Raw genomic sequence first — 23,759 nt, 5'->3', positions numbered from 1 at the left:
TGATAAATGTACATTAAGGATAGTGCCAGGTGGTCCTTACTGGGAAAAGAATTCCACGAGCAGGGAGTCACCACTGAAAAGGCCCTTTCTTTTTGTCACAACCTGCCAAACCTCCCCTGGTAAGAGGCCCCTGGAGGAGAGTATCAGTTACAGACTGAGGGGTTTGTGCAGGTTGTAGCAGGAAAGTAAATAATCCATTGTCACATCACAACCTCCTCCCAGTGTAGGCACTTCTATCTCACATTTCATTTGAAGGAGCTCAGGGTGGCAAGCATGTCTCACTCGCCTCACCCCAAATTTATACTCACAGCCCCCCTGTGAGGTAAGACTAAGCTGAGAGATTGTGACTGGGTGACAGCTCTGCCTGAAATCCTGGAAAACAGCTGCCAACCCGTGTAGTAACTGGCAGTGTATTGAGCTAGATGGATCAATGGTCTGATTCAGGATAAGGCAGCTTCCTATTTTCCTAGGAGATTCCCATTGAACCATTGTGCAATTTTGCAAATTAAACATACAAACAAAAACAGGAGAGGGGGAAATAAAACAACCCGTTGTTTTTTTTAAAAAAATTCTGGCAAAGTTCCATTTGTCTGGATGAAAAAATAAATAAATCCAGAACTATTTCTTCAGAATCTGACACTAAAGCATATTTTGCCATGACAAGTTCTGACCCAGAAACTATGCTAGAAATACAGGCTTGCAAAATTCAGGTTGGAAGCCAGGTGTGACAGATTCTGTTTTTAAGCACAATGCCTCTTCCCAGATAGAACACTGTGCAAGACAGCACAATTTCCCAAAGCTTATTTTATTTTTTTCCATTTTGTTTTGTTTGAAATGGGGCAACTGGAAAACATACTAATGAAGGGGGCTGCACTCTCTAGGGCAAAAAAATCTCCAAGGATAGGAAACATTTGGATTCTTCCACCTCTCTCTCTTGGCAAGCTGTGCATGTGTTTTCGCCTGTTACACGTGGTGCTCTCATGAACCGCTTGCTCCTCTGTTCCACTGAGCTGGGTTCCTTGAATTCTTTGTGAAAATTCCCTTCCCAGAAGGAAGAGAGACCACGGGAGCTGGCTCAGGACCAGAGGCTTCCACTCATCCCCCCAAGGACTCCCCAATGGAAAACAGACATGCGTTTCCACAATAGCATTATCGTTTCTCTCCTCCCCCTGTCTCTCACAGAAGTCATTGATTTCAAAATATCTCCAGGCTGGGTGTCCCCAAGCCTCCTTCTGCTGAATCATGGAGAAAAGCCATCTCCTCAGGGATATCATTGGTTTTGGGTGGGGGCTGTTTCCAAACATTTATCTTGAGACAAGCAGTCACAGATCTATCCTGAAGGATGCAGCTCTGTGACGATTAACCCAGTTCTCATATCCACTGTCGCCCTGTGCTCTCTGTGACCTGTGACAAACACTTAGGTTTTTCTGCTGGTATTTGAGCATTGGCTTAAAAAAAAATCTTATAAAGAATGAAAGGAAGAGCAGTTTCCCTGAGGTGTCCATTTGAAACCTCTGACCATGTTGCATTCCACCTTCACAGCTTCATCACCAGATGAATGTGAACAATGCAAAAAAAGCCACTCTGGTTCAACCAATGGACCATTTGATCCAACATCTGGCTTCCCACAGATACCTCCAATAAGGCCTTCATTCTGGCTGCCTAGCACAGAGGTACAGCACTTCAGGCCTGGACATCAACAGCAGCCCTCCATAAATCTCTATCTACCCTCCCTAACCCACATACCCACTCTCCAGCAACACCCATCAAGATTCTGGCTTCACACCCTCCTTTGAATGTTTTTGCCTTGCTGGACTCTGTCTCTTGATGACCCAGAAGGGGTGTGTGTGTGTGTGTGAGAGAGAGAGAGAGAGAGAGAGAGAGAGGGAGAGAGGGAGAGAGAGAGCATGTGTGGAAACTAGTCTACTGTACAAAGATAAAGTTTACAGTCATTGCTCATATCCACTTTTGCCTCTGGCCCTGCCTGTTTCTGTCATGTGTCCCCTGAAAGATTGCCCAGAAAGGAATGTGTCCCTTATGTCAAAACATTGTCCACCACCTCTGCCCTCGAACCATGTATGCAGATGTCCACTGGCTCTGAACAGAGTTTTTAGTTCACTGTCAAGACTAATAACCCTTGACAGGCCTATCTGCCATGATCAGTGCTTTTTTCTGGCAGTATAGTCATACCTCGTGTTACATCCTCTTCATGTTACGTTATTTCAGGTTACATCCTGCGGTGACCCGGAAGAGCCAGAAAGGGTTACTTCCGGGCTTCACCGCTTGCGCAGAAGCGCAAAATGACATCACGCGCATGCGCAGAAGCAGCGAATCGCAACCTGCGCATGCGCAGACGCGCCGCTGAGGGTTGTGTTCTTTTCACGTTGCGAACGGGCCTCTGGAACGGATCCCGTTTGCAACCAGAGGTACTACTGTACTTAGTGGTACACAGTGCCATCACCTCCCCCCCCCCACAAATAATATTGTGATAAGGTAAATGGAGGGTCGGGAGAACAAGCAAGCAACCGTGGCTAAAAGGGGGGTTGCAAAAAGTAGGTTGAAGCAGCAGTGGCAAGAAAAAGAGGGCTCTTGTTCAGAGCTGTAGTTGCCACACTCAGTCAACAGGTTGCACTGTTCCCCTTCTGCTGCCCCCACAATTCATGCTCTCCCCCTGGATGCACTGCCATGTCACTGCCTCGCTGCGCCATGAGCAGCCAGGTAAGCGTGAGCACCACGTCCCTTTCATCTCTGCTCACTCTTTCCATGTCTGTGGGATGGGGGCAGAGGAGCGGACGAAGGGAGAAAGAGAAGGGGGAGGAGGCAGAAGCCTCTGCTGCTAGTGCCGCCATGCTCCATTCTGTGGTTGGGGCAAGCCGTTGAGTCGAACACGGAGGGGTTGTGGCTGGTGGCTGGGAGGAGGGGAAGGGAGAGGACAGGAGGAGTGGGTGTGAAGAGCAGATGGGGCAAAGTAGGGGGGGAGGTTGAAGAAGGGGGAGGGGTGCACAAAGTGGGGGTTTAATTAATCAAGGGGGCACAGGAGAGAGAGTGCATGTGTGTGAGAGAGGAAAGGCCGGTGGGGGTTGGGGAGAAGATTACGATTAGTATCGGCACCATTTTTCTTAGGGGAAAAAGCACTGATTATTATTATTAATACCCCACATTTTTCCTTGTGGGACTCAAGCACTGACTGAAGAGTTTCCAGATGTGTTCTATATATTCAGTAAGGCCATATCCATACCATGCATTCAAAGCACTATTATTTTTATTTTATTTTATTTTTTAAAATGTTATTAACGGTTTCAAACAAAGCACTATTAGAGCACTTTAACAGTCGCTGCTTCTGCCAAAGGATTATGGGAACTGTAGTGGGTTTAGGAGACCCCCTATTCCCCTCACAAAGCTAACATCCCCCAAATTCCCTGGGAAAAGGGATTGACTATTAAAGGGCTCTGGGGACTGCAGCTTTGGGAATGGAATAGGGGTATCCCAAAAACCCTCAGCATCTTTAAAAAATCTTAGTTGTCAGTATTCTTGTGGGGGCGGGAGCCTACGGTTGCCTAAAGTGGTATAATAGTGCTTTGTATGTATAGTGCAGATGGAGCCTCAGGCAGTCCCATTTGAGAGCCACCTAAGCTAGCGGTCATTGCCACATATTGTGGCAGAGAGTTCCAGACATGAGACAGAGTGTGTTTCAGCAAGAAAATGGCAATGGTGGGCCACTGAAATGGTGGCCAGCAGGTGAGGAGGAGCTGCTCTCAGCCTGCTATTCTGCACACACTTAACCTGAGCATAAGCCTCACTGAACACGGTGCAACTTGCTTGCAAACAAACATGCATCGCATACAGTAGGCTCAATCTGTGAGTGCTGAATGTCTGGCAAAACCAGCAATTATTGCTCCATTCCCCTTCAGCCCAGAACCTGGCCACATCTGGCAGATGCTGTCTGGACAGTTGTCTGAAAGGGAAGACAGTACCAGCCACACAGCATCTAGTATTCTGAAGGCAGACAGGTTAAGGGAGAAGCTTCTTTCTCTTGCCTCAAGAATTGCCTCAGACCAGGAAGATAACAATACTGAAACACATATGTGCATATATCTTCTCCAACACCTGTATCAACTTTATAGTATCTGTCATTGTAAGGGCCTGTATCACCGGTTGGGAACATCCAGCTGACAGGCCATTTAACCCACAAGGCCATATCGCTTACCACCTCAGGTGACTGACAGGTGCACAGGCCTATTTACCTTCCAGACTTGGCCAGTTGTGTGTGTGTGTGTGTGTGTGTGTAGAAGATAAGGATCTGCTCCCCTGGCTTTATCAAGTTGCCCCAGCCCTGGTCTGTACCATCTGCCTATACAGTGGTACCTCGGGTTAAGAACTTAATTCGTTCCGGAGGTCCGTTCTTAACCTGAAACTGTTCTTAACCTGAGGGACCACTTTAGCCAATGGGGCCTCCCACTGCCGCCGTGCCACCACCACACGATTTCTGTTTTCATCCTGAAGCAAAGTTCTTAACCCGAGGTACTATTTCTGGGTTAGTGGAGTCTGTAACCTGAAGCGTCTGTAACCTGAGGTACCACTGTAAAGCTATTTTTTAAGGGTGGTTCTGTTTTGTAACCTGTTATGGCTGAGAAAGTGGTAGACACATTTTTGTAAAACAAATAAATGTTTAAGCATGTGTTCTGAGCAGGTTTCAACATCAAAAGCTTTTCAGTTTATAAAAAAGCAGACCAGTTTAAAAATGAAGTATGGTATGGATAGAAAAGTCTTCCCTTCCTCTCATAATCCTAGAATTTGGAATAAATAAATGAAGATGAGTGGGGGAGAATTTCAGAACAGGTGTAGAAACATAGGAAGCTGCCTTATATTGAGTGATATCCCTTGTCCATGTAGCTCAGTACTGTCTACACTGACAGGCAGTTATTCTCTGTAGATTGAATCAGGGACCTTCTTTATAAAAAGGAAGTGCTCTACTGAGCCATGGTATTTTCCATAAAATGAAGTAAGATTCAAGCCCTCATGATTTCAAAAAAAGAACACAGGAAGCTGCTTTATATAAGCCCACCTGGCTCAGTACAACCAACACTGAATGGCAGTGGCTCTCCAGGGTTTCAGATAGAGAGCTTTTCCAGTACAACCTGGAGAGGCCGGGCACTGAACCTGGGACCTTTTGCCTGCAAAGTGTTGTGCTCTTCCATTCACCCTCTTATGTTGCGGTTACCGTGTTTGCTAGCATAGCACCAAACAACTGCTGGTAGGCACCTCAAGCCCCCCTTCTTCAGCATGGTCTGTGAGCCACCCATCATCCTCTCAAGGTTATTTGGGTCCCGTGATGGAGGATGTAATGTCACTCAAATGGGCCGATGCCAAAGAGAACCAAAGCAGCCAGACTCAAGGGCTGCCAAAGTCGCATTTCAAAGCCATGAGTGCAGTCCTGGAAGAGGATCAAAGCCTTTTTGAGCTGTCATTAGAATGTTTCCTTGACGCATCTCTTTGGTAAAGGCCAGTAAGCTCCATTCCTTAAGCTTGGCAGTCTGAAACAGCAGTTCAGAACAGAAATGGGGGAGAGGAGGGAAACGGCGTGTTTGCATGAAGGGTGGAAGAGCATAATTTCAAAACAGAACTCATGCCCCCAAACGCAAACCAAACCAAGTGATAACTCAACATAGCACTTTTCCTAAGATGGGACATTTGCGTAATGCCAGGAGACTGCCTTACACTGGAGTAAGTGTGATGTCAGTTAAAGGTCTTCTCTGCTTGAGCTGCTTTCAGATGCAGAGAGAAAGGCTGTGTACACAACATCCATTTAAAGCACAGGGTTCCAGGCCCCTCCCCAGTATTTTGGAAACTGCAGTTTGTAAGGGTGCTGGGAACTATAGCTGTGGGGGGGGGGAGGGTTCCTAGGATTCTTTGTAAGGGGAAGGATGTGCTTTAAATGTATGGTGCGTGGAGAGGGAGGGAGGGAGGGAGGGAGGGAGGGAGGGAAGAAAGAAGGAAGGAAGGAAGGAAGGAAGGAAGGAAGGAAGGAAGGAAGGAAGGAAGGAAGGAAGGAAGGAATTCTACAGATTGCTCAGAGGCCACTGGGGATGCTGATATCACATCATCAAATCACACGTTCCTCTTCCCCCATCCCTGCAATGTGTTCAGCCAGACCAACCTGTTCCACATGCTCCTTTGCACGCTGCAGAGCGTAAAGCAGAGGGGGACAAGACGGCAGAGGGAGATAGTGATCTACTTGCAGATCTGTGGGTGATTTGCATTCCTTTGCAAAGGTTTCTGAATCCCAGTAGCTGAATTAAGCTTAAAAATTTGAAGGGGGAAAAATGCAGTGGGGTTTTGCTAATTCATTATTTCTCAGACTCAAATATTGTTTGACTCCAACCCCTATTGTCCAAAGCAACTGGGCATGCTGGCTGACAAGTTCTCCATCCCTTAGTTTCAGGGCTGAGGATGCGGCCCTCCAGAACTCTCTATCTGGCTCTCAGGGTTCTCCCCAGGCCACACCCACTCACCCTGCTTTTGCCTGGCTGGAATGTCTCCTTGCACCCTGAGAATGTCTCTTGCTTGCCCAGATGGAGGCTAGGAAAGGATGTTCCAATGCAGATAAGAAACCTACTGGGCAAAGGTACAACTTACATTTACTGCTCTGCCCATTTTAGCCCCTGGCAATGTAGGTCTTGGAAGGTTGCCTTGAGTTGAACAAAAAGGCTCCCAGCCCCAGTAAACTCCACTGAGCACAATTATATTTCCTCCAAAGTGAGGAAGCCTAAGGACTGCACTGTCAATTGAGTAATGCTTTCCCAAGGAACCTTTCATCACACGGTAAAGCAAAGAAACATCAGAACAGCTTTGTAAAACAACCTGACCTCTCTTTATCCAGGGGCAAAACTAGGCTTTATCTCACCTAAGTCAAAGACCCCGTTTGGCACATCCCCACCGCACACATTTACATAAACACACACAAGCTGGGAGCCTCAATGGTGCCCCTCTGGAGTCTGCACCTGGGGCAAAAAGCCCGGCCATACCACCCCCATAGCTATGGCACTGCTTTATCAAAGCAAATCCAAAAACAATCACATGGAATTTGGTTTAGTCATTGCTTATTTCCAGCCTCCCTCCACAGTGACCAAAGACTTGATGACGGTTGGTCTCTCAAGGGACCCTGGTGAGCTTGGTAAATCTGAGTCAGAAATCTCAATCCAGCCAGCATAGTTAGGGATGCAGTTGTAAGCTAGTGCTCTTGGGACTGGTAGGGCTGAAGGCAAGGGTGTTGCTAGAGCCAGTGCATTCTGCTTCTGCCCAACATCCACCTACCTGCTGAGTTCTACAAGGGCAACAGTAAGAACTGAGGAGGAGGAGGCTGATAGCAAAGGAAACTCCATGGACTGTTGCAGGTGGAGACTGGCAGACTGAGCTGGTGGGACAGTGCTAACAACATATGGAGGGCCACTTCCCTGCCCTAATTCAAACACTCCTGCCCAGTGCTATTTTTCTAGAAAAAGAGGTGCCAGAACTCACCATGAACATCTCCCTTGTTCTCTTAATAATGGCAATGGCGCCCACCTGAGAGGTGTCAAAACTCAGTTTCTGTGAGTTCCAGCTGAGAAAAAACCCTGCATTTGCTTACCACAGATTACATTTACATTTACTTACATTTTCCCATTCTTTCTTAAGTTCCATTCTCCACATCAGTATGCAATTTTTTTAGAAGTCCTCATGAAGTGTCATTAGAATTTTACTGTGAATTTTTCCTAATATTCACATTCTTGTGTGCAGTCTTGCCTTGTATACACTCCCCCCCCAAAGCAATGCCTCCTTATATAATTCACTCTTGTGTGTTATTTTCAGTAATGTGTGCATTTTAATTTTACCCTGGCATATGCACTTTTGCACACCTTGCTTGGCTGGAGTATGGCAGTGCAAAATTCAGTGAAGTGTGAATTTCAAAGAATTTCATTTCGTATACTGTTCCAGAAATTGTTGTAAATTAGGTAGGGTTATCTTTTAAATGCAAACTGAACCAAATCCCACCCACTCCACCACCCATCACCAATTTGCATATACATGTTGCTTAATACTCAACTTTCATGCTTAGACATTTATGTGGGAAATCTAGGTTGCTTGTTTTCAACAAACAACCCTTCATGGCCTGTCCATTTTTTGTTTGAAGAACAGAAGCAAACACAGAGAAAAGATAAATCACAAGACAGTAGGAGAAGACACTCAGTGTTACAAGTGGCTGGATTCAGGGGCTGGGGGAAAGAACAATGCTCCATTCCCCCAGCCCAAATTGCAGTGCTTACAAGAGTTTCTGGCTTGCCACTGCTATTTGAGAACAACCAGAGCCCAAAATAAACTCCCCCTCCAAAATCTGTTGCCCCCCTGCCCCCAAACTTTGAGCAACTCAAAAATCCATTCTTTTGGTAGAGGCCCTAGAAGAAAACATGCAATGACACCAAGTTCAAATCCAGATTACTGCTGACCTTTTGAGGAAAAAAAATGGTATTAGGTGAGGCAGTCAGCATGAGGAGAAAGGATAAATAACAGGTCTTATCAAATTGCCACCCATTGTTGTGGAGCACCATGCGTACTTCATAGGATGAATGGAAGAACTTAAAAGATCAGTCCTGCTAATCTTTTACTAAGGTCCACTATCCTGTTTTCTACAATGCAAACCAGATGCTTCCAGGAGTGAGCAAGTAAGGCCTGGTCTTTCCCTGGTGTTGCCCCACCCCCACCCCACTGTCACATAATTTTGACTATGGAAGTAGGATTTGCTTATCACAGCTCAACGTAGCAGGACTTGCAAACCACTGCCCCATGGCACTACAGATTCTCAGTGAAAACCCTTTCAGGCTAACTCCACCCAGGCTGGCCATGGGCTCCTCCTGAGCAGAAAGGATTGTAAGGGGGCTTTGTACTGTTGTTTGACAAGCAAGGGTTATGTGAGCTCCTATGTGTCTTTCCTCACTCTTCTGTCATGACTCCTGGCTTGCTCATAGGTCCTGCCTTTTGATCTTGACTGCCAGTTCTTGGCTTCGGATTCACACATGGCCTGGATTGTCAGTCAATTAATTTTGTATTGTATAAATAAGTTATGGGCTTTGAGACTGGCCACAGAGGGCCTGTCTGTAGGCAGGTAGGTAGGCACTAAAGGAAGAGTATTTTTCAGTGGTTGCTCCAGATCAATGGAAATACCTTGCAAAGTATGTACATACGGCCTCAACTTTCTTGTTTTCTGACTCTCATTTGAGAAGCACTGATTGAGGGCATGATGAAGAGAAGACCCCTGAGAGGGTGCGTGTGCTAGAGATGGGCAACACTGTTAACTTCATTCCTCCCCAGTTTCTTATTTATCCAATCAAAAACTCAGCTCTCCATCTTTCCACATCAGTTTGTGATTTTTTGTTTTTGTTTAAGTCCTTACAGAAATTCATCACCCTTTCCAGTGCAAACTTCTCCTAAAATCCACATTTTTGCAAATCCATTTCGCTGAATATAATGCACTTCTGCGTGTTATTTTTTTAAAGAATATATGTATTTCTGTGCACCCTTTATACTAGTGTATGCATTTGTGTACACCTTGCTTGCCTGGAGAACTGCACCGCAAAATTCAACAAGGTGTAAATTTAGAAGGATGGCTTTGTTCCAGTTCTTGTACTGCTTTGAAAAGTGAGAGGTTTGCCTTTAAATGCACATGGAACCAAATTTCTCCCCTGTCCCTAACACATGCTGGTGAGTTTTGCACGAGTCTCTTCAACAACCCGAGCCTTCAGGAGAATTGCACTCATTTGCCTGTTATCCGCCCTCATCTCCACCTGATATTCCCTTGGCACCCTGATGTTTTTCCAGAGTCTGCACACCCAATCTTTGTAACAAGGAGAAAAAGTCACAAAAGATAAAAGGAACAGCATCAGGAGATTTACAGAAGCCAAGTTTGCAAAAGCAAAACATTTTCCTCCTTATTGCTCTGACAAACTCCCGCTCCCCGACATTTGTATTTACTAGATCCAGTATACATTTTGAGGCAGGTTCACAGACGAGCAGTTTTTAGGCTAAATGCAAGGAGACTTTAAACTGGTAGCAACAACAGAGTGAAGGTTCCTTTGAGACACAGAGCTGATAATTTCTGTGTCCTGCACAGCACTTAATACTTATTTAAGAATTTTTTTTTAATAAACTGCTGAGGTAAATTAAAAAATCTAAGGGGTATACATAAAATAGATATTAATGCTATACAGATAAAATTTTAAAACTGCAATATGTAACTAAATTAGATAAATGTGATATATCAAGTAACTATTATTACTTTATTAGTATTATTTATCAATCATTATCTATTGTTAATCATCTACTATTATCAATTAAATGTGTACCACACCCTTCCTTCCAAAGTCCCTCTTACAATTTATTTTTATAAAATATTATTAAATAAGTATCATTTGTTAATTATTGCCACAGAGTGGCTCTTTGGTGGTGGAGCTCACAGTTATGGAATGTCCTCCCTACAAAGGCTTGCCTTTTTATTATTTGTTTGTTTGTTTGTTTAGAGTATTCGTACCCTGCTATTCAACCAGAAAGGCTCCCAGAGCAGCTTACTTGCAATCAAAATAAGACAGTCCTTACCCGCAAGGCGCACAATCACAAGGGAAAAGGAACAGGGAAGGAAGAGGAAAATCAAAAAAATCAAGACACCAATTTCTGTTCCTAGAATGACCAGCTGGCACAGTTCGGGGGCAGGAGGTGCTTGGTTGAGCTGGGGCTCCAGCAAAGCTGATGAAATGAGCCCTGGCTCTCCCAATGACTCTGGTGCAATGGCTGCCCCCAGGTGACAGTTGAAGGGAGAGGAGGTCTACTGCTTATACTGTATACCCCTCAACTGCAAAAACAAAACCACCAGAATGCCTATATTATGCAAATCCAGTTGAAAAAACATGCGAACGTAATAGGCTGTATGATAACAACTGCAAAGTTATTTACTAGAAACTACTTCTCAAAAATTAGATACAGCTTCTCATAGTGTAATAATCTTCTAAGTGTCTAATGAAGATGATAAAGTTGGTAGACAAAAGAAACTGGCAATGGTAGATGCTGGCACAGGTCTGTGCCAGCATCTACCATTGCCAGTTTCTTTTGTATACCAACTTTATCATCTTCATTAGACACTTAGAAGATTATTTCATGTCACTCTCCTAAGGAATACGTCAGACAGAAAAATACAAGAGAAGATGAAGAAATTAGAAATGAATGTATTATGGCACTGACAAAATAGGATTTTTATTTTGTGCATACTGGACTTGGTGGTCAACTGAATAAGCTACATTTTAATATGTCATGATGTTGATTTTGACACTATGAGAAGCTGTATCTAGTAAATACCCCTCAACTGTGCCAATTAAAAAGGGACATCCCATTTTTGTGCTCTCATATGAGAGCATGGCACCCAAAACGCACAAGAGCATGGCGCCCCAAAACGCACAAGAGCATGGTGCCCCAAAATGTGTGAGATCATGAACTTCCACAAGATTGCAGAGTGCAAAAACACAAGCTTTGGGGCTCCGTAGTCCTGGGCGGGTAACATGTCTCGCCCAGCAGCACATCTCAGTTTTGGGCCTGGACATGTTGGAGGGTATGATTGTGATCCTTTGGGTGCCAGGGGAGAACCTTGTACTCCAAGGTCATTGTGGTGCTCCAATGGATGCCTGCAGGGCCCAGGGGCTCAGTTACAGAAGATACAACCCTTCACCATTATAACTCACCAATGCAGGCAGGGTTGCATACGCAGCCCAGTTGAAACAAGCCAAATTCAAGTGTGGAGAATTGGTCTAGGTTGAAACATAATCCAGAGACAAAGTTAGGTAAGGCAGTACAATTAAGAGCCAGAGATCTGTGTGGTTTTCAGCACCTGGAGGCTGTGGAGGATGACCGTATAGATCCTTCACTTCAAAAGTACCCCCAAGCCATAACTACTGGCAGTGAAGTATAAGGGATTGCTTACTTATGAGCAGACCAGCAACTCTGGGTCCATAGATGCATACGGTGTCTGTTGTTCCTGAAGATTTTGGCACCAATGCTTTTGAGAACTGATGGTTCCAAGTTTCATCACCAGGTACCAACCTGGAGGGCCCTTCAAGGGGATCCCCAGCATTGGATTCAGGGGGACTCAACCTGTAAGATGTTTGATACATCCCTTGGCATTGTGTAGGGCTAGGCATGAGTCTTAATTGTAATTTTTAGTGCATTTCAGTTCTCCAGCACTTAGAGCTTTTCCTGCTGCTGGTTTTATGTAGATTTGATGTTTCTTGTGTTGGTGTAATAATTATTTCTTCTGATTTTATATTGGTGGTAGTAAGTATTGCATTCATATAGTTTTAATTTATTTGTGGATGTATTTTTTCTTTCAATGAATTTTAATGTTTTGAAAACCACCTAAGGATTTGTTTGATGAGTGGTACTGAAAAGTCACAAAGAATAAAACCTTACAACAACTTTGTTATGGAGCAGGCTGTAGCTGAGGGGTAGAGCATCTGCTCTGTATGCAGAAGGCCAAACGTTCAGTCCTTCACACCTCCATACAAAGTTCAGATAGACTGCTGCCTGAAACCATGGAAAGCCACTGCCAGTCAGTGTAGACAATATTGAGCTAAATGGTACATTGGTTTGACTCAGTATAAGGCATCTTCCTGTGTCAACCCAGACCATTGTGTCCAAGTGATATGACACACAGACCATGACAAATGATGCTGTTGTCTGTGAGTGATGAACACATGTTTATTCAGCCTTCCCCGACCTGATGTCCCCCCAGAGGCTGCTGAACTACAGCTCCCTGTGTTCTATGTTACTACATACTCTAGCTCTCTAGGGTGTCATAAGAGCATGAGAAGAACCCGGCTGCATCTTGTCAATGGCATATCTCACCCCACATCCTATGGGAATCCTACAAACAGGACGTGAGTGCTCTCCCCACTTGTAACTGGCAATTCCCAGCAGCTGGTGATTCAGAGGCATACAATTTCCAACAGTGAAGGCAGAACTAAGCCATGGTGGCTAGCAACCCTCCTGAAGATGCCAGCAACTAAACCTGGATACTTCTGCATGCAGTGCAAAAGGCTTCTCTCTCCAGTTATGACCTTTACAGCAAAACAAGTTCTTTCACAAACACTCTGGCTGGTTGTGATCAGTGTCACATAAATGACAATATCATAGATGCCAAACCCTGCTGCTGCTTTAACTTCATTGGGCAAAAGGAACACAGCCAGGGGGATCTTGGTGCAAGGAATATAGATGCATTTGAAATTATTCAGCCCCTGTTGCAAATCAGGTGAAATTCAGTTGAAAATGCCACTTCGCCAGGCATTTCCAGTCTTACTATAAGTTGCATTTACAGCTGAATTTGAGGAAACCACTTGAAGCATCCATTGTGTGGAGCTATTTTCATTGCTTTGGTTGGATTTGCTCCTTTCAAACAGCAGAAAACCTGTAAATTTTGAGAATAAACTTGATTTGCAATGGGGTGGAATAATTTTGATTGCAAATGTAAATGCTTGGCTTATTTTAAGAGTTACCCTCTCATCTCATTCTATATCCTTTTGGAACTTGAGGACCGGCAGAAGAGGGTTTCTCTCATTCTGTGCCTTGATCATTTCACGTGTTTCCTCTCCAGTGAATTCCACTCCTCCAAAATTCTTGTTCGGCACTAGGACCATTTATCAAATTAATTCCAGGATTGGAGCACAGGCATTTTTATCTCAGCTTTCATGGCTGCCTTTGTTTGTTTGTTTGTTTGTTTGTTTAAAAGCAGTTCTAAACCACTTTGTGTGTTGTTGTGGTGTTATAAACATCTAAGTGGTGCACACTATGTGCAATATAAAAACAATATCCATTAAAACAAAAATATAGCCTAAAGTCATTAAAAGAGCATACAAAAATAAAAGCAAATAAAAGAGAGACGCAGCGGATTCATACACACAGTTCACAGATCTTCCAATGGTCCCTATTTTTCAAGGACAGTCACAGATTTACAGAAGCCATCCCAGTTTCTGATTTGATCCTAGAATGTCCTGCTTTTCCTTAGGATGTCCCTATTTTCATTGGAGAATCGTTGGAGGGTATGGAATTATGTGACCCCTGAGTCAAGAAGATAAGTAACATCTGAAAACAGCCATGTGCAGGGAAGTTTTTAAAATGTTTAATATTTTATTATGTTTTTATATATGTTGGAAGCCGCCCAGAGTGGCTGGTTAAACCCAGTCAGATTGACAGGGTATAAATAATAAAATCATCATCATCATCATCATCATCATCATTGAATAGGACGTCCCTATTTTCACTAGAGAAATGTTGGAAGGTATGAACTCAGGGTCCAATCTTAGGGGCCAGTGAAAGCCTGGGCAAAAATATTAATCTTTACAAGGTATCTGCTTGTAAATGGTTGTAAATGACAGAGGGAAGGGCATTCCACAGTACAGGGACAATAGCAAAAGATACCCATTCAATACCCAATGGCAAAAGATACAACTCCACTGCCCTATGATATTCTGTAGGGTGCAATGGCATGAGCAGAATTTTCCCAGGTGATCTAAGTGACTTAATAGGTCTGTGCAGGGGAAAGAGGTCTTTCAGATTGCCTGGATTATCTGTTAACAGTGCACGTTTGAGCATGATTTAGTGGCTGTTTGGCGGTCAGTGCAGCAGAGGTATAATTTGTGCACATCCAGGTGTTCCACTCAATAACCTGACCAAAGCATTTCACTTCAGCTGCATGCACCATCCAAGGGAAGCCCTACATAGAGTGCAATACAGTAGTCCAATAGAGAGATTATATATACAGTCATACCTCAGGTTACAGCCGATTCAGGTTGCGTTTTTTTGGGTTACGGACCACCGAAACCCAGAAGTACTGGAACGGGTTACTTCCGGGTTTTGGCAGTCACACATGCGCAGAAGCACTAAATCGTGCTTTGCACATGTGCAAAAGCGCCAAATCACAACCTGCGCACGCGCAGACGCGGGTTGCAAACGCTGCAGGTGCGAACGTGCATCCCGCACGGATCACATTCACAACCCGAGCGTCCACTGTATATCTGAAGGGTGTCCGTGGAGAGAATGGATAAGACTGTTCTGTCGCTTCAGAGGGCAAGAGTAGTTAGTACCAATGTGCGTGAGCTGCACAGAAGCTGACTTTAGCTAAATGTTCAGAGGATCTTTCTAATGGCAAAGCAGTGGAACAGACCATCTTCCAAGGTAGTTGGCTCTACTTGGCTAAAAGATTGGGAGCTCCCCCCTGCCACCTCACTGTGGACAAAATCCTAAATCTGAACACTCCTTGCAGAAGGAGAGTCTGCAATTTCTCTAGGACAATCCTTTCGCAGCCTCACAAACCTCTTGAATTGTCCAAAGTCTATTTTTGTAGCAGGTTCTTTGTCAGCCATTTCCTTATTTTTATTCTAAAAAGGAGCTGACTCACCGATTAGGGCTGAACAAAACCATTAACATGCAGTGGGGTGGGGGGAGGGTGAAAGAACAACTAAATAATAATAATAATCATATCAGTGTCCAAGTAACGGGTTCCACCCTTTCCTCTGTGCTGTTAATTTTTACTACATATTTTGGTAGGAATTCAGCATGGAATTTTTCCTGGCATTAATCCCTCAGGTTTCCCTTTTCTGTGTTAGGCAGTTCTATATTTTGGTAAACTCCATCTATTAATAGCTGCCTTGTGTGGCTATTAAAAAACACAAGCACTTGCTTAGTAGCCGAAAATCACAGGCTGCTCAAGCTGACAGCTGCAAATGGGGAAAGGCGGACTTGAAGACTGACATCATGATGTGAAGCACCTTCCTGGCTCAGAATCAAAACAAAACAACAGAGGAACCTATCTTTAGCATGAGAGGCACATTCCATCTGGGCGACCTTGCAAGGGTCACATACCAGGGGTGGGCAGAACAATGAATGTAAACTATCACTTTGTACAGTCGCCTAATTTCTGTGTAAACCCCTCTCTACCCACCATCCAGAAAAGCAAGAGGCATTATTAGAGTTTGAGGACACATTCCAGCCAGGCAAAAACACTCAAGGAGGGTGGAAAGCAGGGGCAGTGAGGTGGGTGGTCTGGGGAGAGTTCCCAAAGACCAGGTAGAGAAGCCTGGGGGGGCTGCAATTCAGTCCCCAAGTTGGAGCTTCCTCATACAACATAAACAATTGCCAACTTGAGAAGGGGGATGGAAATGCCACTTACCTATCAAAGAGGAGGTAAAAGTTCACACTGAGGAAATCAGAACCTATTAAACTTGCATATTACAGTTTGATTCACTATACAATTTGCCCAAATTTTATCATGCCAACTGTAGGGTACATGAAAGCCCTGCAAGACTTTTTTTCTTTTCTTTTTTTTTCTTTTTCTTTTGCAGGTCTACTACAATTAGGAATGGGCATTTCTTTCAATTTCAGTTTCTTTCCCCCACTCCATCCTGAAGTTGAAGGAAAAAAAGGAACTGCAGCCCTCCAGAGTTTAATGGACTCCAACTCCCATCATCAGTGGCAATTGGCCATGCTGGCTGGGTCTCATAGGACCCTGGGCTTGCAACAATATCTGGATACCAGTTACGGGAAACCACAGGAGGGGAGAGTTCTCTTTTGCTTGGATCCTGTTTGCAGGATGCTGGACTTGATGGGCTATTTGCTCTAATCCAGCAGGCTCTTCTTCTGTTTTTTTGTTAATTGCATGGTCTACATGGAAAGTGAGAAGGCAGAGGAAAGATGGGTTGCTCCATCACTGCTTTGGGTCCAGCACAAAAGCCAACCAGGGAACAAATTCTCCCTCTTTCCTGTCCTCAGCAAAAGAAAGGCAGCAGACAGTTGGAAGATGAATTGAGAGCCCCTGTTGTCCATCCTCTTCCAGCCCTCCACAGGCCAGTAAAACATTTTGCAGGCTAGTAACTTCTCTGAAGACTTTATTTACAAGGCTGTGCTAAAGCTCACATCGGCTAATAAATACATGTGTACTTCCAACTGACAGTTATTGCTAAAGACAAAGCCTTGCAAAGAAAACAAACAGCCTTTCCATATTCATCTCCCCATACAAATCTCCCTCTTCACATGACTCTTCCGAGAGATTGTTCCTGAGCAAGAGAAAGCTCGTCAAAGCTTTTGTATGGCTTATGTTTTAACATTCTGTTTGAGTTTATGGCTGGCATAAAACACTCATAAAAAGTTACACATCCCCTCGCCCTGGGGAGCGATTCTGTTCTGTCCACAAAGAAGATAATATTCATTGAATACCTCTAGCCAAGGCACAAGGGTGTGCATGAGAGAGCAGGTGAAATAAAACAGCGCCAAGTGACTCTTAACTCAAGGATGGAGATATTTTTCAAAATCCTGCTGGTTCTAAATCTAGGCAGAAAAACCATCATGTTTTCTTGATTAAGCACCGCTCTCAATTAGAGGCCTCCCCTGCAAATAAGTGGCTTTCCAGCCAGCTGTATCAGAAAGAGGTGAGATGGTGAGGCCCACCCCATAGCCTCAGCTGGGACTCATTACTGAATGCTTCCTCCCTTCCCCAACCTGCCTATATCAGCAACACTTCCACTGGGCTGAGAGAGGCAAGACAGAGAGGACCACACCACTGGTTGAGCTGGGAGTGGCTGCTGCTTGACTGCCCCCATCCCAGAACCACCTCTGGCAGTGTCCACCATGGCCCCCGTCAAAAAGAACTGCTTCTAGAGCAGCTGACTCCACTTATACAAGTCATACAAAATCCCACACAAATACAGTGGTACCTCTGGATGCAAATGGGATCCGTTCCAGAGCCTCATTTGCATCCTGAGTAGAACAAATCAGCGTCTGCGCATGCGGGAGTCACAACTTGCTGCTTCTGCACATGATGTCATTTTGAGCATCTGCACATGCGTGAGCAACGAAACCCGGAAGTAATGCGTTCCGTTACTTCTGGGTCGCCGCGGAGCGTAACCTGAAAACGCTCAACCTGAAGTGACTTTAACCCGAGGTATGACTGTACAGGGAAATAAATTTATATACATGTCATCAAGCAAAACCTACAATTCACCCTCAGTTTTTAAACTCATTATAAACCCAGGCTTGCCTCAACCAAACCTCCTTAGATCTGTGCCCCCACCAAGCCCCAGCTAATTTGTGCCAAGATAAATCTCCTCCACTCTAAGGGCCCCATCATGGGAACATGAAGATGTCAGGTTTGTACACCAATTCCCAAGAAACTTTAAGGAAGTTTTCAAGTGTGTGCAAAACGGCCCTCTGAGCTGCTCATCAACCCAACCCAAACCAACTAAACGGACTGATAATGAGAGCTAGGAACACAAAATGCATTTCCTCATGCATTCTAAAACTTGATTCATTATGAGTCAGTTTAAAAGAGAATCATTAAATCAATATGAATTGTTGCGGGCATGGGAAGAGGTGTTGGGGTGAGGGGAATATGAATGAGGGGAACATAGGCAGGCCTGGCATGATTAGAAGGACCTTATATGCTCAGCAGTGTGCCTACCTGTGAGGAGAGTCTGGATCAAAGCATGTCTTGGTGACATCAGTTATCTCTGGGTTACAGCAATCCCCACCATCAAAGCTGTACCTCTCAAAGTTACAATCCATGTCGCACACACCATTCTGCTTCTTCTTGTTGAATGACGAGTGTCGCATGTGCCGGCAGTCCCCTCCATCATACCCGGTTAAGGTATGGTTGCATTCAGGGTCACAACTGTCATCTCCAATCTTGCTAATTTCACAGTTGGCCAGGATCAGGCGATGCCGGAGGGAAGAGTTCTTTACTTCCAGCACCTCCAGTTCCCATGTGATGTTGTAAGGGCTGAAGGCATCGTTCAGTTGCTGGTGTTGAAATTCTATCTGTTCACGGCTAACAGTTGGGTTGTGATGGTGGTCATCATAGATATTCACCACTCGGTAACGGACTACCTTTTTGTGACGGAAGTTTGGGAGCTTGTTGTAGCTGGCAATGACCTCTTTGTTGTCACACACAGTTTGCCCACATAAGGGAGGATCAAGGCTTGTATCCAGCAGGTAGCCAGGGTGGGAAGTGAATTCGATCTGAGGAAGACTAGGGCTGTCTTTCATCGGAGACCAGATGCTTTTCACATTCAGTAAAGTCTCCTGAAAAACGAGCTGAGGTAGAGGAGCATCTGCTTCATGAGTCACCATGGCCATGTCAGACAGAATCTCCTTCTGACACCGGGCTGTTCTCCAAAGGCTGAAATGTTCTACGTAGCCTCGGTAATTCTGATTCAGGGCATTCCCACCAAGCATGAGAACTTTGCATTTCAAGGTCAAAGGGCTAAAGATGTTCCCTACCTGCTCCCCACTGGTAGCCACTTGAGCACCGTTCACATAGAGTTTCATCAGGCGTCCATCGTAAGTGACAGCTAGGTGAACCCACTGGTTTGCGAGGTAGTTACGATGATCTGTGATGGTGGTAACCTTCCGGGCACGGTCCGTCTTCAAGGAAAAGAAAAAGCGGGGTTCTCTATTCCCCTGGTCACTGATGGTGTTAATCCCCAGGACCCATCCTCGGTCACGGGTGGTGTAAGAACATTTGTCATATAGTCCTAAGTGCCCCCCACAAAAAGAGAGAGAGAGGAGAGAGATAAACAGAAGTAAATATGAGTGATGACAGCACAACATTTACAAAATTTACATCGATCTACAAAAGACAGCAATTTTCACAATAAACCGGTTGGCATGAAGACAAGGAGCACTGAACCCTTTTGTGAACACGTGACCATAAATGGGAGAAATCATTTCAATATTGCAGCAAAAGGTCAAGAACTTCTAGAGGCATATGACGTAAATGGGACACCCAATTCTTTGTCTAGGGGCCAGAAATCCTTTGCAATTGCTTAGTGGTGAAATTACAGTAAGAAATCTCATTAACTTCACTTGAACTGTAAGCTTGACGTCACTAGTTTGGACCAAATCCTCACAAAACACATGCATTTGTTAATTCTTAGCACCCACACAAAATTAAAATCCCCTGAGTTCATGGGGGGGGGGGATTGAGAAGGAACAGTCCATGGTTGCTAAACCTTTAAAAAAAAAAGGCTGTACCATAGAAGTATACTTATCTAAGTTCCTTTAACAGATGAAACCACATTGCATCAGAAGTAATCAGATAGCAACAGAAAGAAAATCTGGGGTTTCTTTTCACAATAAACCCTGCTAGCTGGTGCAGTAGTATTTTGGAAGGAATTGGTGTAAATGTCTTACAGAGGGCACACCAACTCAAGGTAGATGGGATTTCTGTACCAATCCACCCAAATCTCAAAACCATATTAGGCAAACTCACGGAGGATAAAACTCTTAGTGGCCTTCTAGTTATAATAGTCATATATTACCTCTAGTATCAGAAGCAGCATGTCAATGAATACCAGCTACAGAGCAACCAAATGGAAGAGAGAAGGGACTGTGATTCAGGGGTTAGAGCATGTCAAAGGTCCCAGTTTCAATCCTAGCATCCCCAGGTAAGACTGGAAGGTGCTCCTTGCTTGAAATCCTGGAAAGTCTCTGCCAGTCAGTATAGGCAATACGAAGCTAGTTGAACCAATGGTGTGACTCAGTATAAGAGGGGTTCCTAAGTTCCTAGTGTACAAATGAATGAGAGGGAAGTGGATGGAGTTGTTGGCTCCAGATAATGCCTGGCAGGCAAATCAAAATATCAATGCACACATCTGCTAGAAAGCCACAAGACATGGATATTAGGGTTGTCATATGTCCAGAATTTCCTGGACATAGCCGGAATATGGCAGTCAAATGGAGTGTCCGGGTGGAAATTGCTTAAATGTCTGGATTTTCACTTTTTGAAATATGGCAACCCTATGGATATCCTATGCAAACCCATGTGCATAGATAGAAACTGAAAGCGCACAGCTTACCCTTCATTCTCCCCACCAGACAGGCAGATTCTCTGCTTCAAAAGGCAGTGTAAGGTAGACTAGTGCCACATTTACAAATTAATGGCTATGTCTCTTGGCAGCTACAAGCCATTATGACTGTATCTAACCTCCAGAATCAGAGTCAATGTCCTTCTGAATAACAGTTGAATGGGGAACAAAAGCAAAGAAAGGGTGATTGCATTCAGGTCCTGGTGCAGGCTTTTCATAGGAGACTGAGTTGGCCACTGTGAGAACAGGATACTGGATTAGATGGGTTTTTGGATTAATCCTGCACGGTTCTTCTTAAACTGGCTCATGCTCTCCTTCTTCCACCCCTCTCCCACCCTCAACTAAGCCCTCACCTCTGCACCCTATCCTTCCCTTAACTGAAGCCCACTGCCCCTTTGTGTTCTCAGCATAATCACTCAATCCCTCTCTATCAACAATTGTGGACTCGGAGACCATCAGCTGAGCAAAGGTTATCAGAAGAGTAATTCCTCCCTCCCCCCCATTCCCAGACCAGCTCTGTGAAGTGTTATTTTTGCTAGGGGCTCTTTCTTGTCCCTTCCCTTCTTGCCTTTGCAAGGGAGGTGCCAGCTACGTAGTGTACTTATTCCTCTGTCAAGTGCATACACTTTAACAAACAACAAAGCTAAATCACAACTCAAGACCAGATTGGAGCTGAACACTGTGACTGCTGGTCATCAGTATGGTGCAAGGAGGGGAGGGGAGACAGATAAGCGGCTTTGTCCTGGTATCTGAATTAAAGCTAAGGCTTGTATCCAATACTGGTCCTATTCAAAGTAGCAGATCATGGATAGGCAAACTAAGGTCCATGGGCCGGATCAGGCCCAATTGCCTTCTGGATCGGGCCCATGGATAGTCTGGGAATTGTCGCGTGGATCGCCAGCGTGCACGTTCTTTCCCTCTCCCTCACACGGCGGCAGTGGTGGCAGCGCCTGCTCCCTCCCTCCTCTGGGCTTCTCCCTGCCCTGCCTAGAGGAGGAAGGGGGCGGGGCTTTGTCGGTGCCAGCAGCAGCAGCGCTCGAGTGGCCGCCATTTTAAGCAGCCCCTCTCCAGAGCCCTTTTGTGCACCACTCAACATCCCTCTGCTGCCGCTGCCAGCCCCTGCTGCTCACAAGACACAGGTAAGCAGCCACCGGGGCTGGTGGTGCTCTTGCATCATTCACCCACCCCCTTCAAAATATAGTCCAGCCCCCCACAAGGTCTGAGGGACAGTGGACTGGGCCCCTGCTGAAAAAGTTTGCTGACCCCTGGGGTAGACTCTTTGGAGTGCTATTTTATTACTTTTTAAAAAATGCATACCTGCATATATTCCAAAATGTTATCCAATCCACTGTATCCGACTCGGAGTACACCCACTGCAAATAATGAACATGGCTTAGTTCCATTATTTTTAATGGGTCTACTCTGAGTAGTTGGATACAGCCCACTGAAACTGATGGGCTGTATCCAATTTAGTCCTACTCAGAGTAGATCACTGACACTGATGGACATTGCTAACTTAGGTGCACTCATTTAAATTGTTCTACTCTGAGTTGAACTTGGCAGTATACAACCCATTAATTTCGATAGAGTTGAATTAATTTTGACTCAGAGAAGACTACTTTAAATGAATGGCCCTAAGTTAGTAATGTGCATTACTTTCTGTGGGTCTCCTCTGAGTAGAACTGACACTGAATATAATCCATAGTGTGTATCAGGCATGGGAAGGTTACTGAAGCTACAAAAATGAAAAAACTGCAGGGTTCGACATACACCAGTTGCCTTCTCGCTGACAATTTCAGTTTCTCTCAGACTCCATCTTTCCTTGCAGACTTAAGTTCTGTTCTTTACATTTCCACATCAGTTTGCCATTAAAAAAAAAATCCTCATGGAAATTTATCAGCATTTTAGTCCAAATTTATCTTAATAGGCAATTTCCCCAAACTTATTAGACATTTTTATGTTGTTGTTTATATGTTGATATGTTGCTGTATGAATGTGTACGCACAGCACACTTTAATCTAGCATATGCATTTTTGTACACATTGCTGGGCTGGAAAACTGCATTGCAAAATTCAGAGCAGTGCAAATTTCAAAGGCTGGCCGCATTGTGGTTCATGTATTGTTCCAGAAAGTATGAATGAGGTAGGTTTGCCTTTGCATGTGAACTGAATTGAATTTCTTTTCCACCAGCTTCACAACTTGTAGATCCTTTGGATTATGTTCTAGAAGAATTTTGTGGTTTTTAATTTCCAGTTTCAAAGATCCAAAATTAGCCCAAGATCAACCCAGTGGTGGTGGTGGTGTGTGGGTTTGTCTGTGCATTTGGGGTGCTGGTATTGATCTCATAATTTGTTTTCCACACTAGATAACAAAAAATGTGCAACATAAAGCGGGGGAGGTAAGAAAGAGGAGGGGGAAGAAGAGATCTCATCATCCCCAGTCATGTTCAAGCCTGGGGTGGGTAGAGAAGTATAAAAGGGGCATACCAGGAAGGAGACCTGAGCCCACTGCTTCCATTCTTACCACTCAGGGGCATTTCCCAATGTACTTTTAGGGTAACATAACATATCACCAAAATGTTGAAAAGAGGGACGCGGGTGGCGCTATGGGTAAAACCTCAGCGCCTAGGACTTGCCGATCGCATGGTCGGCGGTTCGAATCCCCGCGGCGGGGTGAGCTCCCGTCGTTCGGTCCCAGCTCCTGCCCACCTAGCAGTTCGAAAGCACCCTTAAGTGCAAGTAGATAAATAGGTACCGCTCCGGCGGGAAGGTAAACGGCGTTCCGTGTGCTGCTCCGGTGCCGGTTCGCCAGAGCAGCTTCGTCACGCTGGCCACG

The 23,759-nt window shown here is 44.8% G+C and overlaps 1 protein-coding gene across 1 annotated transcript in view; it reads right to left on the bottom strand.

Annotated features, from left to right (window-relative positions):
* The window catches only part of PAPPA (pappalysin 1), a 236,225-nt gene that overhangs the window by 184,819 nt on the left and 27,647 nt on the right, over nt 1-23,759 (bottom strand). Inside the window, exon 2 of the mRNA XM_083597139.1 lies at nt 18,521-19,592. Coding sequence (XP_083453265.1) covers nt 18,521-19,592 — 1,072 coding nt within the window. The remainder of the gene's footprint in view (nt 1-18,520; nt 19,593-23,759) is intronic.

The sequence above is a fragment of the Podarcis filfolensis genome (genome assembly GCF_964270895.1).
Source record: "Podarcis filfolensis genome assembly, chromosome: Z".
NCBI lineage: Eukaryota > Metazoa > Chordata > Lepidosauria > Squamata > Lacertidae > Podarcis > Podarcis filfolensis.
This window is presented reverse-complemented; position numbering and strand designations above follow the sequence as displayed.